Genomic DNA, 22,695 nt, shown 5'->3' with positions numbered 1-22,695 from the left:
GTGTCCACAACAAATCGTGCTCTCCAAGTCCTATGCACAAACCTATGGGTGATGTCACCAATTCACCAAGCAAGGTAGTGCTAAAAATCACTTACAGCACGCACAATGCAAGCACCCCGTTTGCCCATAAAATACACACAACCCCAACACAAACCCCACAGCTATCTAACCTGCCTCCTAGCAGAGTATACCAATATTCTTCTTGTGTTCGATCTGTACCTACATTGTCACCTTGTAGATAACTGACTCCGCGAGACTTAACCAGACGAATCACCTTCCGCAATCTAGGCCAGCTCCGTTTGCTAAACCTTATGGGGATACCATCATCTATGACAAAAACACACAACCCACAGGAAATCTAATATTTACATAACATCTGTCATCCTTGCCCTCGAGTCAATAGTCTAGGTTGTTCACCAGAACATTTTACCTCGAAACCGAACGTGCCCTAACCACAGAAAAAGACATCTACCTCCGCTCCTATCCCTACTAAACTTGACAATGATAGACAATACTTGACAATACTATGTAATGCTCAACAATGCGCGATACCACCTTCGCACCCCCAGTTACTTTCCCTCTCCCCTTAGTTGTTGTGTGGCTGGGTCAATACTTACACTCCGTGATCTGCTGACGCTGCTTGGCTGCCACGTCTCCCAAAGCTGCCACAACGCCCTTTTGGTCTGCTGGACCCATAAAGGACCGCGGGCAGACCATTTCCCAGGCTGGCTCCTGACAGCCTTTACACTGGGCGGGCTTTCCCCACTGTATGGAAACCTGCGAGGTGTCCCGCAGCCCTTCAAGCTCTGCGGCGGGAGAGTCGGCTTTGTGCCAGACTAGCGTATCTGAACCATCGACTCTGCTACCAACTTGTTGGGATGGTTACCAGGTATGCCAGAAGTTGTCTGGGGATTAGTCCAACTCCCAAGGGCTGAACAACCCTTGGCCCAGAATAAATGGAGGACTCAGCCAACGGCAAGTTAGCACTGTGGTTTATTACAAAAAGCCAACAGGGATCATACTAGACAATCAGGATTCTTCAGTACATTTCAACTTCTCAACTTTACAATGTGTGCTCCCCAGTTTTGTTGCTACATGTCGTCATTACCTGGGCCCTTCCCGAACATACTATCCCCACTACTGATTAGATGCTGAGAGTGGTAACCCATATAGCTATCCCCTATAGAGGTTATTCTACTGACCCTTGGATGTCAGGTGGCTGACCTGCCCCGTCCCCAAGAAACTATCCATTACATTGTTGCAGAGTAGTAGACTTACCATTGGCCTTTGCCCCTTCCCATCCACCCATGGATTTCTGTCTTGTGATTGGCTGCAACTGGTCTCACCAGGCCTTGGACCCAATTCGTTTTCAGCCCTCTGTGCACCTCTTCAAGGTGGTCTGAAACAACTACGTGTCTGAATTGTATCTGGTAGTATACCACATTTGCCTATGTGACTGTGTTCCCATGTTGCAACACTTTTTCACCTCTCGTCTGGGTTTCTGAGAATGGCTCATCTTCCCACCACGGGTGAATGCCCATTGTCTAGTTCGGCTTTATCACATGGCTGTGGGCCACACAATTGAGCTCTTGGGTGTAAATTTATGTAGATGTATTCTATTTTCCTGCAGCTGGTCCCTTGTCATCTAGAGTTTGGAATGTGACTGTTTATCTCTGACCTTGGCTGTTAGCTCGATCTGCGCTTCATGCAGCCTGATCCTGCTCCTTCTGTCTGGCGTTCTGTGGCTTGAGGCCTTCTGTAATTTTCCTTAGACTGATTTCTACATGCTCCTGTGGTGCCATGTTTCCTATATATTTAGTCACACGTGGTCCTACCAGGTTCCATATATACTCCTGTAGTCCCATTGGGTTAATTTCCGTAAGCATCTGCAAGTTTGCTCAGGATCTCTTGTTGCCTTGTGTTTCTGCGTTACTTCATTTGGCTAATGAGAAAAATAAAAAAAGTTTGACTGTATGCATATGTATCTGTCCTCTACCTACAGAACTGTGCAAGCATGTTCTTCGTGTATGCAAATGTGTGGTTTTGTAATGCTACGCAGGGCTGCAAGTGTTCTTCATGACTAACACTGCTATGTCGTGGTGTCACTAATGCCGTCAGCACAGTGGTTTCTTGGTACTTAATTGAGACAGTCCATTATGGTGTTCGGGTCCGCGATCTCTGTCAGATTCTCTGGATCTGGAAGGATATGCACTGGATATGCTTAAAATAGCTGTCTGAGGTGATACATCCCTGTGTACGAATCAGGCAAGGGTGCGCTTGGGCTTCGTCCGAAATATGAAGAGTGGCTTTGAGTGTATTTTAATCTTCGTCCCGTCAGGTTCATGGGGGTGAGATGGGGCATTCCTGGTACCCTCTCTTCACCTTCTTTTAATGCACATATTAACTTCTGGTAGACATCCTCAGCTCTATGTTCTGACATTGCAGACATATGCAGAAAACAATCTGATCTCTCTCAGCATCAAGGATAGTTATGGGAAACACCCACAAGTTTGTACACCGGGCACATGCACAACAATGGATGCAAAGGAGTGTCCTGTGTATAGAGAATCATCATAGTGTGGCCACACCCTACTAAATTCACTTCATGTGATCCAACTTCCTTGCGGGTCATCCTAGACTCTAGCATAACTTTTTTATTCATGATTACCAATACATGAAATATTAGTACCCAGTGAGATATGTGTGGCAGCCTCCCAGCCAATGGGAAGCCTGGGAACAGGGTCTTGCCACATAGGGAAAGACCATGCTCCGAGCCTCCTGAAAGCGGGAGGCCGTCATCTTCCCTTGCCGGGAACGAAGGTAAATGTGCTCCCCACGTCCCCTTCCCCTTGCTGCCCACCCCCCTTTCTCCCATATCCACTCCCCTCTCTATGCCAATACATGCTTTACTTTTCTCGCCATTTCGCAAGTCGAGGAAAACGACTGTTATTACCCTGGTACAATTAACCAGGGTCTAATAGCAATAGAACCCTAGGAGGAAGGCCATTAGTGGTCTGGTAATGCCTCGGGGCTTTCGTTAGAGCCTTCGCTTCGCTCAGGCTTGTGACTGTTGGCCGGGGAATTATCAGACCCGTAATGCACCCCTCCTTTGGTTCTATTGCTTAAGTAAGAGAGACACAGAGCAAGCACCTTTCCAATCTTTCCAAATGAGTAAAACCGTGTGATTATTCACTCCCATTGTTTTGGACCACAATGCCAATCAGCCCTGGCCAGTATAGTAAATGGTGAGGGATCATAGGAATTATGGTCAAACACATCTGGGGAGCCACAGGTTGCACACGCCTGCTCTAGCTATTGGTATTGGTGATCAGTGAGGTGAACATTTGAAATTACAAAAAAGCAATATGTATTCATGTTAATGAGAAATACCATAGTAACTCACCTTTAGCTTACATGCTGGTTCATAAATGTTAACTCTGCTCTTTGTCCAATTTGCCAGGTGGTCCGTCTGGCAGATATGCCATTGTGCAGAACAGGCCCCCCGTCATAGACACCAACCACCGGATAAACGATAGAGACTACATGGGCTGGATGGATTTTGGACGCCGCAGTGCCGAAGAGTATGAGTACAGCTCCTGAAAGAACACAACTCCTGCAAACACGCTGCTCTCTTTGTACAGAAGAAAACATAATTTGTCGTCTTTTCAAATCAGTGTTCTAAAATATATTTATTATGTACTTGATGTAAATGTGTTTGTAAATCTATACGATGCAATACACATATGCAGAATTTCCCACGACAATGTTCCTTCACTTATGTTTTCTTATCATGTAGTGTTGATACCATATTAAAATGATTTAATTTGACATCCATTGTGCTGTCCCCACAAGTTGTTTGATGCTTCGTAATAAATTGCAAAAGAAAAACAGCTTCTGCTCTGCAGTCTTTAGAGCCAAAGAGATAAAAATGACTTGTGCCGCAATACACAAAGTAACTATACATTGGTTTCTCCAGGAGAGCTGCAATTCACAAAGTAACTATACAATGGTTTCTTCAGGAAAGTTCATTTGATGTTAGAAGGTTTCCTATAAAGCAAAGTTGCATGCTATTGATGCGTTCGACGCAGTCCATGTACATATATGCCTGTAGTTGCTGGATATGTTTTAAAAAAAAATAACATTGTTAAACTAAATATAAAAATGTTGCTTAGCTGAACACATCATTAGAAAAAACAGGCAAGCCCTCGATCCTTAGTTACATGTTATACCTGCTTTATTATTCTTTGCATGGGCGAAACGCACCACATTGTGAGGTGAGAATATGATGTTACTGGGTGCACATAATATATATATTCTTTTTTTGCCCATGATTGCTCTTAAATTTCTCCTGTCTAGGACAGTCTTGAAAATTAGACGTGCCCTTGGGACGGCGATACTGAGCAGATCAGAAAGAGAAGAGCGCTCGATGTTCCCTTTAAACGCCCCGTTGGCAGGGGAGTGTGCCCGTGATATTCGAAATCCACAGAATAAGGTATCTAGTGAAAACATTGCTGAGAAAATATATCCAATGATAATATCGACCCAATCGTGTCAAAAGCAATACAATTAGCATTGCAATAATCTTGCAAGGGCAAAATCTAAACCAGCTGCATTTTGGAAAAGACCATTAACCTGCACTGCCCTATGAAACACACAAAATGGAGATAGACTAGTGCAATATTTAAAGGCCCCACTCCCCCAGATTCCTGGAGGGCCCAAGGTGCTGGGTTTTAAAAAAAAACATTTTGCCGGTGGATCACCAGGACTTTGGTGTGGAAGGGAACCACAGGATTTACTGTCCCCATCAAATTAAGGCAGATATATACTCCATATTTTAAAACGTGATCACATTCTTTGGGATCCCAAGGTTGCTCAGGGGCTTAATCAAAGTCACAGAGAATGTGAGAAGTGCCCTTTGACTGTGATAAGCAAGAACTTTCAGCTGGGATATTATGCCCTGTGTATATCATTGCTGTGGCAATATTTCTGCTGGTGGCATTGTTGTTGCTGCATCATTGTTGAATACATTAATATTGGGAATAGTTTCACATATAACCACACATATAACATAGACAATCATTCCAATGAAATAGATGAACATGCATAATATCCATCTTGTCTGACATGGGAAGCCTAAACCTGTTTTATAAAAACAATAACATGGCAGATGACAATTGTATTGATGGTGTCTATCCCTGGGTACATATCACATCCTATTACATCACAATGTAATCTAATTAACTATTAGAACAGGAAAAGATGTTTTGTCTTTATTTCATCACTTGGATGATATTCCTACCAGAAATCCCACACATGGGACAGAAGCACATCTGAGAGAGGCAGTTCCTGAGAAGGGTGGCTTTATAAAGTTAACATGTGTATGCAGTGGAGAGTGGGCTGGTTGGTGATGGTGTAGGGGATTTGGAACATAAACAGAGGACGATTGGTAGCATGAAACATACATACATATGATGTACGTTAATGCCTTCAGCAGTTGCAGTTGTGTAATATTTGGTACTGCAGGCAGGGCAGTCAGCAGCTGAGGAAACAGGGAGTTTGGAATGCCCCTTTACACGCCTGAAAGTAGAGCTTGACCATGTTCTTGAGGAGTTCTGCCTTGATGGTGGGGGAGAGCATTTCGGTGATGGGGCAGTAATGTGAAGGAGTGGAAGCAGGAGGGGTTGCGGGGTGAAGATAGGTGGTTGAGAGATGATGAACAAAGAGCTCAAGAGGGGGGAGTACAGTGATGCAGCCAGCAACAGAGCGCAGTGCAAGACCATCAATTGATTTGAAGACAATGAGGAGAAACTTGACATGGGTCCAAGTTGTATTGAGAGCAACGTGGAAAGTTGGAGAGAATCAAGGTAGGTTGTAATGAGTGCAAGTCGAAAGTGAAGTACTTTATTGAGGGAGGGGAAGGCTGAGGAGTAGGCTAAAGCAGTAGTCAAGCTTGCTAAGGACCGGTATTGAGATTAGGAAATTTGAGATTACAATTTTGGCTGGGATGTGAGTGAGGTGCAATCACATGTTCCTGCTCTTTAGAGAGTTAAACCTGTCCACAGCAGTGATTAAAGTTATTGAGTTTGAGTTCACTATCAAAGAGTACTACAAGTTTGCAAGTCAGGTTAGGAGAGAGTGAGGAGGTCATAAAGAGAGGAGACAGGGGAAGGAAAAGTGAGTTTGGATTGCAGGCCTATAGAAAGATGACTAGCCTCAAAGAAGTTAGGCATCAGATGGCTCAAAGAAATCCAGTGATGGGCTTGAAGAGACTGTTTGTGATATGCTCGCTCAGAGATAACCAGTGATGGAAATGAATTGGAGGTTGTTGGCAGAGAGGTGGGATTGAAAGGAAAAGGATGAAATTAGTTTATTCATGGAGGTGCTGTAGAGAGGAAGAGTGGTGGGCCCAGGACTGGTCCATGAGAGAAGCCGGATGAGAGGGAGGTGGGGAAGGAGGTTTTGGAGTTCTGGCAGATGTAAAAGGACTAGATGGAGAGATCGGCAGACACCCAGTCAAGAATGGTGTCCTTCATCCTAAAGGAGAAGAGATTTGGAGATGGGAGTGATGATTTACAGTGTCAAAGGTGACAGTATGAGTAGAATGAGGAGTGAGCAGAGGAGGGAGTGTTAGGCAGTGGTCAGAATGTTGGGGACGTGGCTGAGAGCTGTTTATATGAAGTGTGTACTGTGACATCCAGATGGAAACAGGTTTAAAAGTGATTGTTCCTCAAGATGGTTGACAATGCGTTTCAAACTACCCTCCTGAGACTTTTATAGCAATACTCTAGAGTATAATACAGGAGGCAAACTCCCTCCACTCTTGTGCATAAGCACAGGTGGGGTAGGAGGCTTCTTAATTATATAGAGTTGTTTGGCACCGCACTTTGCAGGAATTAAACCTTTTACAGATCTGCATCCTAGAAAATACACAGTTCCCAAGACTTGACTAGCTGTGTGTTATCTGTCGGGAGAAGTTCATTGCACCTCCTAGAATAGCACACCTGTGCCAACCATCAATGCACTGAAAGCTAATATGTTAGTCCATACATGGAATAAAGGCACAATAACCATACACTAAATGGCATGCCAATCGTGAGGTTCGAATTCCAAACAGTCTGGTTTATTAAGCAAAGTATCTCAGTTGGCCGACCGGGTCTCAACGCCTCACGACGTGTGTTCCGACACCGTGAGATGAGAGAGAGTGAACAGCGCTAAAGCAGTCATATATATACATAATACATCATCCTTTACAATACCATTCGGCCCGCCCTTATACATGACGATCAAGCTTGGGTTCAGTAATTGACAGTTATGACAAGTCTTCATTCAGTCTAAACATTAGTATTCTAGTAGAGGTTACAGAGACAGTTTTCTGTTATGGGGAACACAGGGCACTGGTGCAGGGGAGGATATCAGGTTCTAGCAGGGAGACATTCCAACCAACTTTATCTAGTTGCTGTGGCTCATGAGCTAAGGGTCAGACAGTTCTGAGGCAGAGAACATTCCATCCTCTGTGAAGGAGCACCGTTAGTTGCATATAATTCACATTTAACTGTCTTTTACAACAGCGCTTGAAGACAAACCGGCACCTAGGCTACTGATTAGGCATGGCTCTTGCACAGCTTCAAGGCCTCAATGAGAGGAAAACAATGTATTTCTGTACAGCTCTACATTCCTGTCTACGTTAGCATTTCAGAGTATAAGCTGTGGCCTCACACTGTGTGTGAATTTGAAGCATAGAATATATTTGAAAAGCGTTAAGAAAAAACAAAATGGCCGGCATTTACAATAATGTATGTCAAGAACCATCAAGAAATAATGTCAAGAACCATTCTATTTTGAAGTGCAACTAGCCTGATTGCTTTTTGTTCCAGTATCATTTTGTAAAGTATGTCAGTGGTTCCATTCATTGTTTTTTCTAATACCCGGGAAAGTTTTCTGATATTCCATGAGTTTATTGCCTGTCCCCAGAAAGGTATAAAGGATTTTGATATGTCTCCAAAAATGTGCCCATCAGTATCATCTCATTGTGGCCGAGATCTAGATATTTTTGCTATTTCAGAAATGTTGTTGAGGAATACACCAGGTAATAATATCCCCAAGTAACAGATACCTTCCCACCTTCTAGGTAACGATGGATAAGCTTGATTTCCACACACAAAATAGACAGAACCTCCTATATATAATGGTTTCTCTTCGTGCTCAAGTACAGCAGTATTCATGCATCTGGTAAATGTTCCCACCGGGTGGGAACCTTTCTTTCATAAGCAAAATAGAACAGAATGTGGACTACGATTAATAGTATAGGAGGGGGCATGGCATCTTTGTTACCAACCGGAGCCATTTTGAATGTAATTAGGGAATGGTAAGGCCTAGAGAGTCTATCAATGGGACTGGTCGATACAGTGTTCATTTTACTCCTATTTGTAAACACAGAACAACCCAGCGGTGCTAAAATCAATCTTTCGAATTCAGCTAAGTTTGTTCCATTAAAGTTTCCAGTGACACTATCATTCCACCTTCCAAAAATTAGAGCTCTTAATGATGCATAACAGGAAGTACTTAAGCGGTAGAGGATGTATATACCAATCCATTCCTCTTTCCCCGTGCTGGGGTAAATGCGAGCACACACAGCAATTGGAACTATTCAAGATAGCAAGGGCCATATTCATAATCAATAATAGTGTATTGTTATCATAACTTTTTCTGTGTTTCACATCTCGTGACAGAAGAGTGTAAGAAAGTACATAGGCTGGGGTACTCATAGTGGGTGCATTAACAGTTGGCAATATGACGTTCATGGTATGCATAGTTTCCAAGTACCAAAACATTGGGATTAGTGCAGATACAATACAGATAGATATAACAATCAGGAGCAGGCAAGTCTTTGTAGACCAAGGGCCTCATTACGACTTTGGAGGTAGCCATGCCCTTATTAAGTCTTCCAAAATCGTTTCCAGGTTCCCTGAATTGGGGAAATACCGGGCCATTCCGAGTATGGAGGGCCCAGTATTTCCTCCTTCAGGGAACCCGGGCCCGGTCCTTCCCCATTCCCATTCGAGCCGTCATAGGGCTCAAAGGGAATGGGGAGGGAGTTAACAACGGGCCCATTACGAAGAGGCCCGTTGTTAGCTCCATGGTCCGCTCGCGGGACCCGCTGTGGACGTCTGGAAAAACCAGACGTCCAGAGCGGGTCCCGCGAGGGGACCTCGTAATAGTGCGGAGTGGGTATAACGGCACCGGCACCATTACCGGTGCCGTTAACCCCATTCCGCACAGGTTGTAATGAGGCCACAAGTCTTTCTTGGAGCAGATCCAATATTAGTGTCTATTGTTCTATCAATGGCAACATCAGTACAGGCGGCAGCAGGAGCGAATACAGGCATGATCTATAAAGCTTATTTCAATAAAAATTTCTCAGCGTCTGTCAAAAACGTTCTCCACGGCAACACACTTGTCGTCAGCAAAGTTCAAACAAGTTCAGTTCAGCCTGCTTTAAGATAGCAGCAAGCTCGGGTTTACCTCAACAGCTCCAAAAAGGCAGGAGCAAGTATCAATTTCAAGTTTTCATAGTGTCGGTACCTTTTGCCCTCGCTTGTTCACGCTAGGTTGCAAAGCCCTTCACTTTCAAAGATAGCACTGGGAAATCGCGTGTCAGAGTTCTCATCCGATACAACTCATATGCTCCCTTCCCTAGGCCTCCATTTCCAGCTTTGTCTGTGAGCTAGAAACAAAGGCTGCTGATTACTTCCGATTTCATGGACGCAGATTGTACCTTAAAGCTCCAGTTACAGTGTGATTGATGAACAAGGCACTGTTGTTGTTTGCAGCAGATGCAGAAACAGTGCCAACTGGCGATGTAATCAGTGATGATGATTCAGTGGATGAGCAAGGTTGAGGTAAACCTGATGTTTCGATCTTTGTTGCAATCTCCCCAGGCCCCTTCTAGGGCTTAGGAAGCAGTTCCGGCAAAATTTTGGCGATGTCATTGTGGTCGCTCAGGGCTGATTTTCTCTGCACGTCAGGATTATCGGTCTCTTGCTCATGTGGCAAAGGAAGAGGATTCTTTTCACGTGCGTTGCGTGGATCTAGTGCTTTCGACCGTTCACTTGGACTGTAGTCTGCGTGGCCAGAAGCACCTGGTACGGTCCCTTCCAAAGCGGTGCAAGCAAAGATTTTCTTTCAAAGTTTTTCATGAGGGCCCACTCTCCAGGTTGCAGACAATGTCCTGGGCCTGTATATCTGATAGGAAGAGCCTCCTGCACATGCTGATGAATCAAACGCAAGTTTTGAGTCAACAGTCTACAATAGTCAGCGACTAACGGATATTCAACATCGTTCAATTTTCTTGGACATGGCACATTCCAGACATTGACTGGTCTCCCCATAACTATTTCGTATGGTGGGAGATCAGTCCTCGTCTGCACAGACGTGCGCATACACAATAAAGCCAATGGTAATGCATCGGGCCATTTCAAATTGCTTTCGGCGCATAATTTGGCCAGTTTATTCTTCAAGTTACAATTTTGGCGTTCTACCAAACCGGCACTCATTGGGTGTCTAGCTGAATGGAATTATTTATCAATTGGAGACCTGCACAAATTTGCAATATCAAGGCCACTATAAAATGTGGGCCATTATCTGACCATATGACACGGGGCAGCCAGAATCTAACATCTTTAACATGGATTTCGCTGTTGACATAGCTGAACAATCTTTCAGGGGTTAGGCCTCCACCCATTTACTAAATGCACAGACCTCTACAAGGACATATTTATAGTTGTGGCATCTTTCCATTTCTATGAAGTCAAAATGGATGACCTTAAATGGCATAGAGGGAGGACCAAAACTTCCTACCGGTGTCACTGTCCCTTTTCCAATGTTATGTTGTAAGTAAGTCATGCAATTCTGAACCAATCTCTCAGCAGTTTTCTTAATGTTGCCGTTGTACCATAAAGAATCAAGGTGCTGAGACATCTTTCTTGTGCATATATGTGTTGGACTATGGGCCATGGCAACCATTGCCATAACATATGCATTTGGCAACATACATTTATTATTTTCTTTGTCCACCCAACTACCCTCGGGATCTAATTCTGCTGGATGCTCAGACCTTTGTTTTATTTCCTCAGGAGTGACTTCTGGTTGTATCTCTTTAACTGTCTCAATTCCATCTTCTATCATGCAGGACACTCTCTCTGTTGTCTCAACATACATTTTTGTGTGTAAATCAGTAGCAGTTTGTTTCGCGATTCGGTCGGCAAATGTGTTTCTCTTTCCTATATTACACGTTATTTTCTTATGTGCATCACATTTCATTATTGTTAACCATTGGGAAGCGTAAGTGCTGACAATAGTCTCACTATCATAGTGCCATGTTGAATCTTAGTTCCATGTGACTTCAGAAAGTCCCTTTCAGCCCATAATCGGCCAAAATTGTGGACCACCCCAAAAGCATATTGGCTATCAGTGTAAATGTTCACACTAAGGTTTTCAGAAATTTCACATGCCCTGGTTAACGCTATTATTTCTGCAGCTTGTGCTGAGTTATATGGGATTCGTTTGCTTTCTACAATGGTTTTCGGTGTGGTAATGGCGTAAGCAGCAGTTGATATGCTATTTGGCAGTTTAAAACAAGAGCCATCACAAAATAGTTCTCCATCTAGCTCTTTCAGGCGTGTATCAGTTAAATCAATTCTTCCTTTTGTCTCTTGCTCAGTAATAATTAAGCAATCATATGATAATCATTTCTCCCTCCCTTTTTCACTTGGAGGGGGCAAAAACTCAGCCGGATTTAAAGCGCAACATCTCTTAAATTGGTTATGCGGTGCAGATAGGATTATTTCATACCTAGTTAGTCGCACGGATGCGAAATGTTGCGTATGTGTTCTATTTAGAAGAAGGTCTACTGAATGGGGTACCATCACGGTTAAAGAGTGACCTAAAACCATCCCTTCAGTTTGTTTTACTGATGCAGCAGCTGCAGCAACAGCTTGCAAGCAACGTGGCAAAACACATGCAACAGGATCCAGCGTGGAAGAGAAATAACCACATGGTCTATCTCTGCCCCTGTGTTCCTGAGTCAAAACAGCCAAAGCACACCCATCATTTTCATGTACAAATAACATAAAACACTTCTCATAATTTGGCGTGCCCAAAACCGGAGCTGAGCATAACGCAGCTCTCAGCAGGTCAAAAGCTTCTTGACACTCCATGTTCCATGGCAAAGGTAAAGTAACATCCTTCTTTGTCAATGCCACTATGGTTTCACAATCATAGAAAAATTAGCAATCCACTGCCTACAATATGAAGCCATGCCAACTAAAGCTCTGGCCTCCTTTTGCGTTTTTGGAATAGGCATATCAGAGATGCTTTCTATGCGTTCTGGTGTCAATCTTCTTCCCTCCTTCGATAGACGGTAGCCCAAATAGGCCACATCCTGTCGACAATACTGGAATTTCTTCAGCGATGCTTTATGACCGCATGCCGCTAAATGTGTCAATAATTCAAGAGTTCCTTCTTTGCAAATGTCCTCTGAATCTGCTGCTATAAGTAGGTCGTCAATATACTGCAATAATATGCACCCTGTCAGTAATTCAAGCATATCTAGCTATTGCTTCAATGCTCTACTGCAAAAACTTGGACTTTCTGTGTAACCTTGTGGAATACGTGTAAATGTAAATGAGGGTCCTTCTAATGTAAATGCAGACAAATATCTGCTGTCTGGGTGAACGGTAATACTAAAGAACGCATATTTCAAATCAATGAGGCTGAAGTGAGATGCAGAGCTGGAATCATAGTTAAAGTTGTGGTCACATGGGGGACTAATGGGAATTGGGGATCTACTAATTTGTTCACTGCACGCAAATCAAAAACGCTAAGGGATTTTATTCCCACCTTTTTTGTAAACTGGAAGAATCGGGCTATTGCAAATACTACCAGAAATCTCCTCAATTACATTTCTAGCAATTAAGTCCGACACAATGTATTTTATCGCTCTTTCACCTTCATTCGAAATTTTGTATTGCGGAATACGCGGTAAAGTTATTCCTTCCTTCAAAATAATTGTTACTGGTTCTACTTTCAAACATCCTACATCATTATCGTTCACTGCCCATATACAAGTCGGGACTTCACTCATTTCAGTCGGCAATGGCATAAATACAAATTGTGATACAGGGTTTTTTTGTGTCAAAATTGTCAAATATACTCCATCAGGAGAATAATATATTACCGCATTCAATTTCTTCAATAGATTCAATCCCAACAAATTTTCGGCACAATTTGTCGTCAAAAGAAATGGACAAGATTCAGTAAATGGATCCAGTGTGATTTGTCCTCGTTGTGAAAGTGGACTAATTACTGGCATACCTGTGGACCCTAGTGAGACATTTCTATGCCCTGACAGTGGTATATTTGGAACCTGTTGATGATCGATTGAACATTTCTGTGCACCTGTGTCTACTAGAAAAATGTGCTCCCTATTCCCAACCTTCATTTCTACATAGGGCCCTTTGTGGTCAACGGGAATAGGCACTGGTTCCAACCCCTGTTTCGGGTTATCCTAGGGGAACAGTACATCATCAGATGTAAAGTCTCCAGAGTGTTATGCATTGGAGGGATTATCAAAAACATTTCCACCATTCATGGCGTTCTGTTGTTGATTCTGATTAACCTGATTATCCTGACATTGTGGCTGCATCTGGTTTCTATTCTGGCCCGCTATTCCTGGCCAACATTTAAACGGTCTTCTTAACATAGTCCCATTCCTATTCTGTAATTGTGGGCATTGTGCTCGCCAATGGCCTTCTTGTCTACAATAGGTACATTGGTTTATACCTATTGGACCCCCTTGCATGTTGGATGATAATGCAAATTGGACTCTAGGCAGTGCATTTCCGCCACATCTATTATTTTTGGCTACCTGCTGCAGTGACACTCTGGTTTTCAAATCTCCTTTCTTTATTATTTCATTATCCTTTTCTGAATTTACTCGGTTCTCATAATATTGGGCCATATGTAATACTTTGTTTTGTGATTTTTCTTGCCATGCACTTTCAGATGTCATTATCATTGTCTGAATTTCTGGTAACAGTCCTTGCACAAACTTATCAACAATCTCTTCCCAGTTTCGGTACTTAGATCTTGACCACTAAAATCTGCAAATACATCTTCAAACCAGTTAAAAAAAATCTGTCCCTCATTCTGATTTGCCTTGTAGACAAGCAATCAATTTGTCCCAAACTATTCTCTTCTCAGGAACTAAAGTTTTCAATTTCTCTACTATTCATGAAGGCAAAGTTAGGATGACTTGCAGAGGTTTCTCCCCAGCCTTTCTCTCACTATCAACTCTGATCAAAGTTTCCCAAGTATCATCTAATATCGGCACATCATTTATACTTCTAATCTGCTTCGATATGTCCGCAGGAAGTAGCACATGGAGCAATAAATCAATGTCACTCAGTGTAAAAACAGATGAATTCAAAACAGATTCAATTTCCTTATAGAAACCCGCAGGATTTTTCCTAATGTCAGGGACTGTCTGCTTTATAGTGTTCACTTCTTGCCTACAAAAAGGAACATGTACAAACTGTGCAATATAATGGGCTTCTATCGTTCGCGCTGGACTCGCTCAATCAGCAGCAATCTCTACTTTTGGGACAAACGTGGGTGGCACCACCCTCATAGGTAATTGCAACATAGGGGATTCTACATCTGTTCGTTTATTAAGCAAAAAAGCCAAATCAAGGGAAAAAGCAGTTGTTACGTTGTCAGACGAAAATGCTATTTTATAAATCGTCATCAAATCAGCAGGACAACAAACCTTCTTTTTCATGCATTCATCCTGTAAATACTCAACCATAACCTGCAACACCTTTCTCTGCATTTCTAGTGTATACTGGCTAAACGTATCATGCACTTCAATCTGGGAAATGGTGGCATCCGTAATCCATCCAAGCGCATCTCGCATACAAATTCGCATCTCTTCACTAACAGGTTTCAACAGTGGAAGAAATCATTTCTGGACATATGACATATGCGGTTCACGCTTTCTCATTTACTCTTTATGCAATCGATCAAGTTCTTGCTTAAACACAAATATTCGCCCTACATGTTCTCGTATTTTCGCTGCATTATCTCGCAAATTGGAAAGGACAATCAAATCACGCAACTCTTGCAGTACCACTTTACTGGTCAAATCACTCCATATTGCCCCTATTCCGTATTTAATGTAGATATCCTGTGCCGGCGACCCCTCGGGTGGCGTGGCCTGGCCAGTTTCCAAATACTGTCTACCGAAGTGAAAAAAACTCACTAGACAAGAAGACAATTTCCCAGGCATGGTGAACTCTTACCTCTTCTTACCCTGGGCGTTTGTATTTGTAAGTGCAACACTCGACCAATATCAGGACGTTTAAGAATCGGGCACGACTCACCTGATCAATCGATTTGTCTCTCAGGACGTAATTCGCCCGTATACAGGCGCAACCAAGAATCATCACAACCACGTTTCTGATGCAATTTGCCTTGCTTCCAGTACCCTCGCCTCGATGCTCCCTAGCCGCTGATCATCGATCAGGGATCGGCTGTGTACATATCTGCGGAGGAGTCTCTAATCACTTCTGCAGGGGCGCCCTGAACACCTTCCGATCCTGGTCCGACAGCCTTGTCCTCGACCCGTCCTTGCCTTCAACGTATGTGATGGAGCATCACAGGGAGGGTGCCATCTTTGTTAGTCCATACATGGAATAAAGGCACAATAACCATATACTAAATGGCACCCCAGTCATGAGGTTCGAATTCCAAACAGTCTGGTGTATTACGCAAAGTATCTCAGTCGGCCGATCGGGTCTCAACGCCTCACAACGTGTGTTCCCGGACACCGTGAGATGAGAGAGAGCAAACAGTGCTAAAGCAGTCATATATATACATAATACATCATCCTTTACAATACCAGTTGGAATGCCCTTATACATGACGATCAAGCTAGGGTTCAGTAATTGACAGTTATGACAAGTCGTCACTAAGTCTAAACATTAGTATTCTAGCAGAGGCTGCAGAGACAGTTTTCTGTTATGGGGAACACGGGGCACTGGCGCAGGGAAAGATATCATGTTCTAGCAGGAAGACATTCCAACCAACGTTATCTAGTTGCTGCGGCTCATGAGCTAAGGGTCAGACAGTTCTAAGGCAGAAAAAATACCATCCTCTGTGAAGGAGCACTGTTAGTTGCATATAATTCACATTTAACTGCCTTTTACAACAGCGCTTGCAAGACAAACCGGCACCTGGTCTACTGATTAGGTGCGGCTCTTGCACAGCTTCAAGGCCTCAATGAGAGGAAAGCAATGTATTTCTGCACGGCTCTACATTCCTGTCTACGTTAGCATTTCAGTGTTCAAGCTGTAGCCTCACACCGTATGTGGATTTGAAGCATAGAATATATTTGCAAAGCGTTTAGAAAAAACAAAATGGCCGGCATTTACATAATGGACTGCCAATGGTCACATTCATGTTTCACAGTTTGCAATGTTTGTCACATGATGCGATTTTTTCTTCTGCCCAACATACTATTCATATAATTCGGGCTATGCATTTGTATTTTCAGTATAACAAATGTAGCTTTTTTCCACTGCATGTCATCAATTTCATAGCAAAACAACAACAGTGTATTTTAGTAAACATCATGCTCATTTCAGTCACAATCATGATCTCTAGCCCAAGCATAACAGTTGGAATATCCATATGATACTTGGACTTGCACAGTACATTTTAAATCACAATAGCACCATTTTATGGTGTCTCCAGGTTTGCTCTTAATGGACAAAGGGAATGTTTCCAGCACTCAGCAAGAACAACAAATGTTTTATTAACAAAGGTTAAAAAAAAAGCAACAGCATACCACACCTTCGAAAATAATTAAAATCATTAAACGTTATGGCCCATTTGATGTTCTCCTACTCGTGGATTACTCATTACATTGTATCAATGTTTGACGGTCCATCTTATATGGATGGAAAAAGTTTCTACAGCTGGTTGGATAGTTCTGTACTTGGAGATTTGGACAAAATAGTAAAGAGTGGAACTTCTTTAAGTAACAACAAATACATATGGTATGAGCAACAGTTCTAAACTTTCACAAATCCGCAAAACCCTGAAGGCTCTATGCATTCCAAACCTCCCTCCCAAGTATATTAGAGCAGTGGTAATTCCCCAGCACAACAGCATAAACTGGGGCTGGACGAGCCTGAACGTGCTCGACTCAAATGTTGGTTTGAAACTTTGAAGAAAAGGTTTGAATCAGCTCTGATCATGTCAAGGCTCCATACTGGGTGCAAGCAGGCTGGTCAGTGCAACATTTGTTTTGCCACAAAGCCCCCTTGAAATGTGCAGCTCACCTTTATGGATAAGGTGATCTGTGCAATTGTAAAAGGAATGCAAAAGATAAAGTGCATCCTCTAAGCAATTTTCATGTATGGCCATTTCTATATCCCTATCATATCCATTCCTTAGCTACCAGCACAACCGAACTCTAGGATACTGCTCCAGTATCCTAGAATGCAGTATTACCAGAGAGCTGCATTTGAGTGAAGTCGAACCATCAACCACTTTTGAGCCTCACCTCCAAATGGTTCAAATTCTCAAACTGTTTTTAACCCCCATTGTTTAGATGAGTCAGTTTGCTAATCCCTAGCATTAATTTTACCATGGGATATCTGATGCATCACTGGGGATTTCTTCTTAAAAGTGTGGGAGATATCAGAAAGTGTGGATAATAATGTTAATTGTTCAATGTCAATAGGACCACTCTATCTCTCCTAGACCATTTTAGCAAAGTGATATGATCTCAATAATCAACAGACCACCAGTCAGAAAATGGTTTGGAGCAGCAAAATCAAACATTGGGCCTCATTACTAGTTTGGAGGTAGCCATGCCGTTTTTAGCGGCGTGGCTACCCCCAAACTCGGGTACGGGTCCCGCAAAAGGGGACTTACCTGGCCATTCTGACCTTGGAGGGCCCGGTAATTCCCTTTCGTGGGACCCGGACCCAGTACGTCCCCATTCCCATTTGAGCCCCCAGCTCAATGGGAATGGAGAGGATGCTAACAACGGGCCTGTTAATGACGGGCCCGTTGTTAGCACCCTGTACTGCTAGCGGTCCCACTGTGGACGTGTGGTCTGGCCAGGCGTCCAGAGCAGGACTCGCTGCAAAACTCATAATGTGGCGGTCCGAAATGAATGGTGCCGGTCCCTTACTGGCACAGTTCATTCCGTGGCCGCCACATTCGTAATGAGGCCCGTTGTGTCCTAAGCAGACAACTGTCCATAGAGATTTCCTTGTGTGGATGTCACTTCATAGATAATGAAGGTGAGCTTCAGGTACAGTTGGCTTAAAGGATAGGATAGCCTAAGGCACACTAATTTTCCAGCAACCTTATAAGAGTTCACCCCTAGGGCAAGCTCAACCACTTGAATTGGGGTGAACTTGGCAAGACCCAACTGCTTTTCCAGATCCCCCACCCTAAGTCAATCATAAGCAATACCCAAAGGTATATGCCAAATCTCAGTCTCATAAAATATAATTGGATTGAACTTTCCCTTTATTGCCTTGAAAATTTGTATTAGACTGCCCACTTCCTGATCTCGCCCCATGCAAGCTATTGCCCCTGTTGCCACCATAGTTAGTCCTGCTATGGCATGATGCGTACACAATCATTTAATTGTGGTCAAAAACGATCACAAGGTATTCATAGGAATCTGCATGCTCTAACCTGTAGCCTTCCAGAAACCATAGCCTGGAATCGATTTATTTGAGGTAACTGATGTGGTTTTTGTTTTCTTTCTATTTATTGTTAATTCTTTTTTTACAACACAATGAGCCAAAGAAACTTTGTGGCATATGATTAAGGCGTGCAAGGTCATCACCTAAACCATGATGCTGACATGCACCCCGGATTTTGATGTGCACAAATATGAGCCCTGTTTTAGTGGGCTGGAAGATAGGCCAAACATAAATTAAACAAAATCAATTAAGGGGTTCACCCTTGTTTGATCCCTAAGTAAGTTTAAATTTTCCTTAAAAAACGACTCGTTTAATCTGAATTCAACTCTTACCAATGTCTATGTGTGTGTAGCACAATTCATTTTGTAATAGATCTGTCGGAATTCCCCATGCATCAAGCTTGCTCCAGAGAGTTCATCAGTCGAACGCAGTGGAGAACTGACAAAACAAGCATACACTGAGCCTTTTTCATTTTTAAGTTCCCTGAGGGCAAGATAATAAAGTACCACACAATTATTCTAATCAGCACAATTTTTCTTAAAGCCAGTTTCTGACCAGGTATCCAGTTGCAGGGATGAAACCCATTCCATTAGTTCTTTATATTGAATTCAAGAAAATATATTACCCCTTTGTCGAGAAGGGTGAATAAATGATAATTTGTAGAGTGAAGACATTTTCCCTTCCTGAGGATTGGCACCAACACGCTACCTTTCATTGCCCATGAAATCTGTCTCACTTTAATGATGGGCAGGAATCAATCACAAAAAACCTTGGCTCACTCCTTTGTGTTTGCCCATATGGTGTCAACTGAGAGGTCATCTTGACTGAGAACCATTGAGGTTTTTAGACCTGATGTAGCCTCTCGAATTTGAGAGAAATGCATGCATCCATGCTCTTGTCCCAGATTGGAAGTTTGGACTCCAGGTGTCCTGTTGAGTCCCCACATGGAATGTTCCCATAAAGGTGTTCCTCTGATATGGGAGGAGCTTCTGTCATCTGCCTGATCCCAGGTTTTTAGGCCACAGTCTGCCAGACGCTACAAATGTCTCCTGAACATATGGTTTCATGAAGTTGCACACAGCATTTTGGAGATTGTTTCCTGCAAATTCATTTACCTATAATTTTAAATTTTCGATTCAGGGAGCAGCTGTAAGGGATTTTTCAATGACTCCTATTTTTACATATCTGGAGTCGAGTGACCCTATCTAGGTTACTTTGTAAGTGCATAGGTTCCAAGGATGAGATCTTGTAGTGGCAAGAAGGCCTTGGAGTTCCTTTTACTTTTTGATTCAGACTACCCAACTACTCCCTTGTAGTCTTAAAGAGCTGCTGCTCAAAGTGTAAAACAGGTCATATGATTCTCAAGGATCATGTAGGTTGGTTTCTGTCCAGCTAACCTGATTCTGACGCCTGATCACACTTCTTTCAGACCTGCAGTATGTTCTTTCTATAATGGTAGGACTACATTTAAAGTGCAGCATTAAGCGGCATGGTCACACTTTAAGAAGGGGAGAAAATGAAGTCCTATATAAGTAATACATATCATTGTGAACATTAATATATTCAATGATCGATTGTGCTCTACAGGAAATGAAGCTTTTGTTTGGCCAGAAAATCCACAGGCAGTTTGGCAGGAGTGTTTCATATTGCATGCTTCTGTTAGCATGGTCATAACTTTCCCCTTCCTATCAGAGTTATTAATTAAAGAAATTAAGACGAGATCTCATACATAGTATCTTATCCAATGTGTTTGTCGTCACTATCGAATTTAGGTTCTCTCTCGTTACAATCCTTTGCATTATACATCGATAATTAGTATGATAATTTCTTAATTTTATCAAACTGTTCATAATGCTCTCTAGTTTGTTTTCAAATGCAAGGTTCAACAATTCAGGATGCGGATAAGCATTTCGAACCAGGAAAGAAAGTGTCTCCTGAATTCCCTGCGTACTTATGACAGGTTCACGAAACAATGCATTGTCCTCCAGATCCACAATATATTGTGTTCCCAAGGGAAATGAAAGACCCTCCTCTAGTTTGATCCCTCCTGATGGGAACAGCCTAGATTGAGAATTACCCATAGTTGTCCAAATCCAGGTCAGACATTAACAGGGTAATTCATAGAATTTCGCAGAAAAGTGTCGCAAGCGGCTGGCGCAGAGTGTCCGCGTGCGATTGTCTGCGCCAGGCACGTGCGACCAAACCGATTTCTGCGCACAGCGTATTCATGGATTTTAGGCTCCCAAACCAGCCGTGGCGCAGAGAATCGCAACGACCCTGCAGCAGCGCCAGTAACGCCCCCAAGAACGCCCTCGCGCAAGGAAAAGCCATCAAAATCGCTAAATCATCGCAAAGGGCTGCGCTAACCCTGGACCAGTTCACCGGGCTGGCAAACAGCAAACGCCATGCGGGGAACGTGTATTTCAGGGGTGCGCGGGAAGTTCCACACGCGTTTGGCCCCGTGCAAGCAGGGTACGTGTATTCCATGGGTGCGCGGGAAGTTCCACACGCGATTTCAGCAGGGTACGTGTATTCCAGGGGTGCGCGGGAAGTTCCACACGCGGTATCAGCAGGGTACGTGTATTTCAGGGGTGCGCGGGAAGTTCCACACGCGATTTCAGCAGGGTACGTGTATTGCAGGGGTGCGCGGGAAGTTCCACACGCGATTTCAGCAGGGTACGTGTATTTCAGGGGTTCTGGGGAGTACTACACGTGAATTGGCCATGTGGGTCCTCCCAGGTGTACGCTCCACAACCTCCACGGCCCCTGCAGGCAGCCCACACCACGGGGGACTACCCTGCACCCCTGCTCATGTCCCGCAGGCAGCCCATCCACCATGGGCATGCCCCCCAGCCAACCCACATGTCACCTTGCACTACTGATCAACAATGCATGTCTCCCACCACCCCCACCCCCCAGCAGTGCAGGGGCAGCCTCCACCAGGCCCCCACTCATGTCTCCCACCACCCCCACCACCCAGCCACCAGGGGCACCCTCCACCAGGCCCCCACTCATGTCTCCCACCACCCCCACCACCCAGCCACCAGGGGCACCCTCCACCAGGCCCCCACCCATGTCTCCCACCACCCCCACCCCCCAGCAGTGCAGGGGCAATCTCCACCAGGTCCCCACTCATGTCTCCCACCACCCCCACCACCCAGCCACCAGGGGCACCCTCCACCAGGCCCCCACTCATGTCTCCCACCACCCCCACCCACCCAGCCACCAGGGGCACCCTCCACCAGGCCCCCACCCATGTCTCCCACCACCCCCACCCCCCAGCAGTGCAGGGGCACCCTCCACCAGGCCCCCACTCATGTCTCCCACCACCCCCACCACCCAGCCACCAGGGGCAGCCTCCACCAGGCCCCCACTCATGTCTCCCACCACCCCCACCACCCAGCCACCAGGGGCAGCCTCCACCAGGCCCCCACCCATGTCTCCCACCACCCCCACCCCCCAGCAGTGCAGGGGCACCCTCCACCAGGCCCCCACTCATGTCTCCCACCACCCCCACCACCCAGCCACCAGGGGCACCCTCCACCAGGCCCCCACCCATGTCTCCCACCACCCCCACCCCCCAGCAGTGCAGGGGCAGCCTCCACCAGGCCCACACTCATGTCTCCCACCACCCCCACCCCCAGCCACCAGGGGCAGCCTCCACCAGGCCCCCACTCATGTCTCCCACCACCCCCACCCCCCAGCCACCAGGGGCAGCCTCCACCAGGCCCCCACTCATGTCTCCCACCACCCCCACCCCCCAGCAATGCAGGGGCACCCTCCACCAGCCCCCCACTCATGTCTCCCACCACCCCCACCACCCAGCCACCAGGGGCACCCTCCACCAGGCCCCCACCCATGTCTCCCACCACCCCCACCCCCCAGCAGTGCAGGGGCAGCCTCCACCAGG

General features: G+C 44.6%; 1 protein-coding gene across 2 annotated transcripts in view; it reads left to right on the top strand.

The window, feature by feature from the left end:
* Positions 1–3,834, top strand: part of CCK (cholecystokinin) — a 91,402-nt gene extending 87,568 nt beyond the window's left edge. For both annotated transcript variants that reach the window (XM_069648289.1, XM_069648290.1), the window contains exon 3: positions 3,461–3,834. In XM_069648289.1, the coding sequence (XP_069504390.1) occupies positions 3,461–3,600 (140 nt within the window). In that variant the 3' untranslated portion in view covers positions 3,601–3,834. The remainder of the gene's footprint in view (positions 1–3,460) is intronic.
* The last annotated feature ends 18,861 nt before the right edge of the window (positions 3,835–22,695 follow it).

This window comes from Ambystoma mexicanum, chromosome 2q (assembly GCF_040938575.1).
Source record: "Ambystoma mexicanum isolate Mex_15411 chromosome 2q, UKY_AmexF1_1, whole genome shotgun sequence".
Taxonomy (NCBI): Eukaryota; Metazoa; Chordata; class Amphibia; order Caudata; family Ambystomatidae; genus Ambystoma; species Ambystoma mexicanum.
The sequence above is the reverse complement of the archived record's forward strand: the minus strand, read 5'-3'. Positions and strand labels throughout refer to the sequence as shown.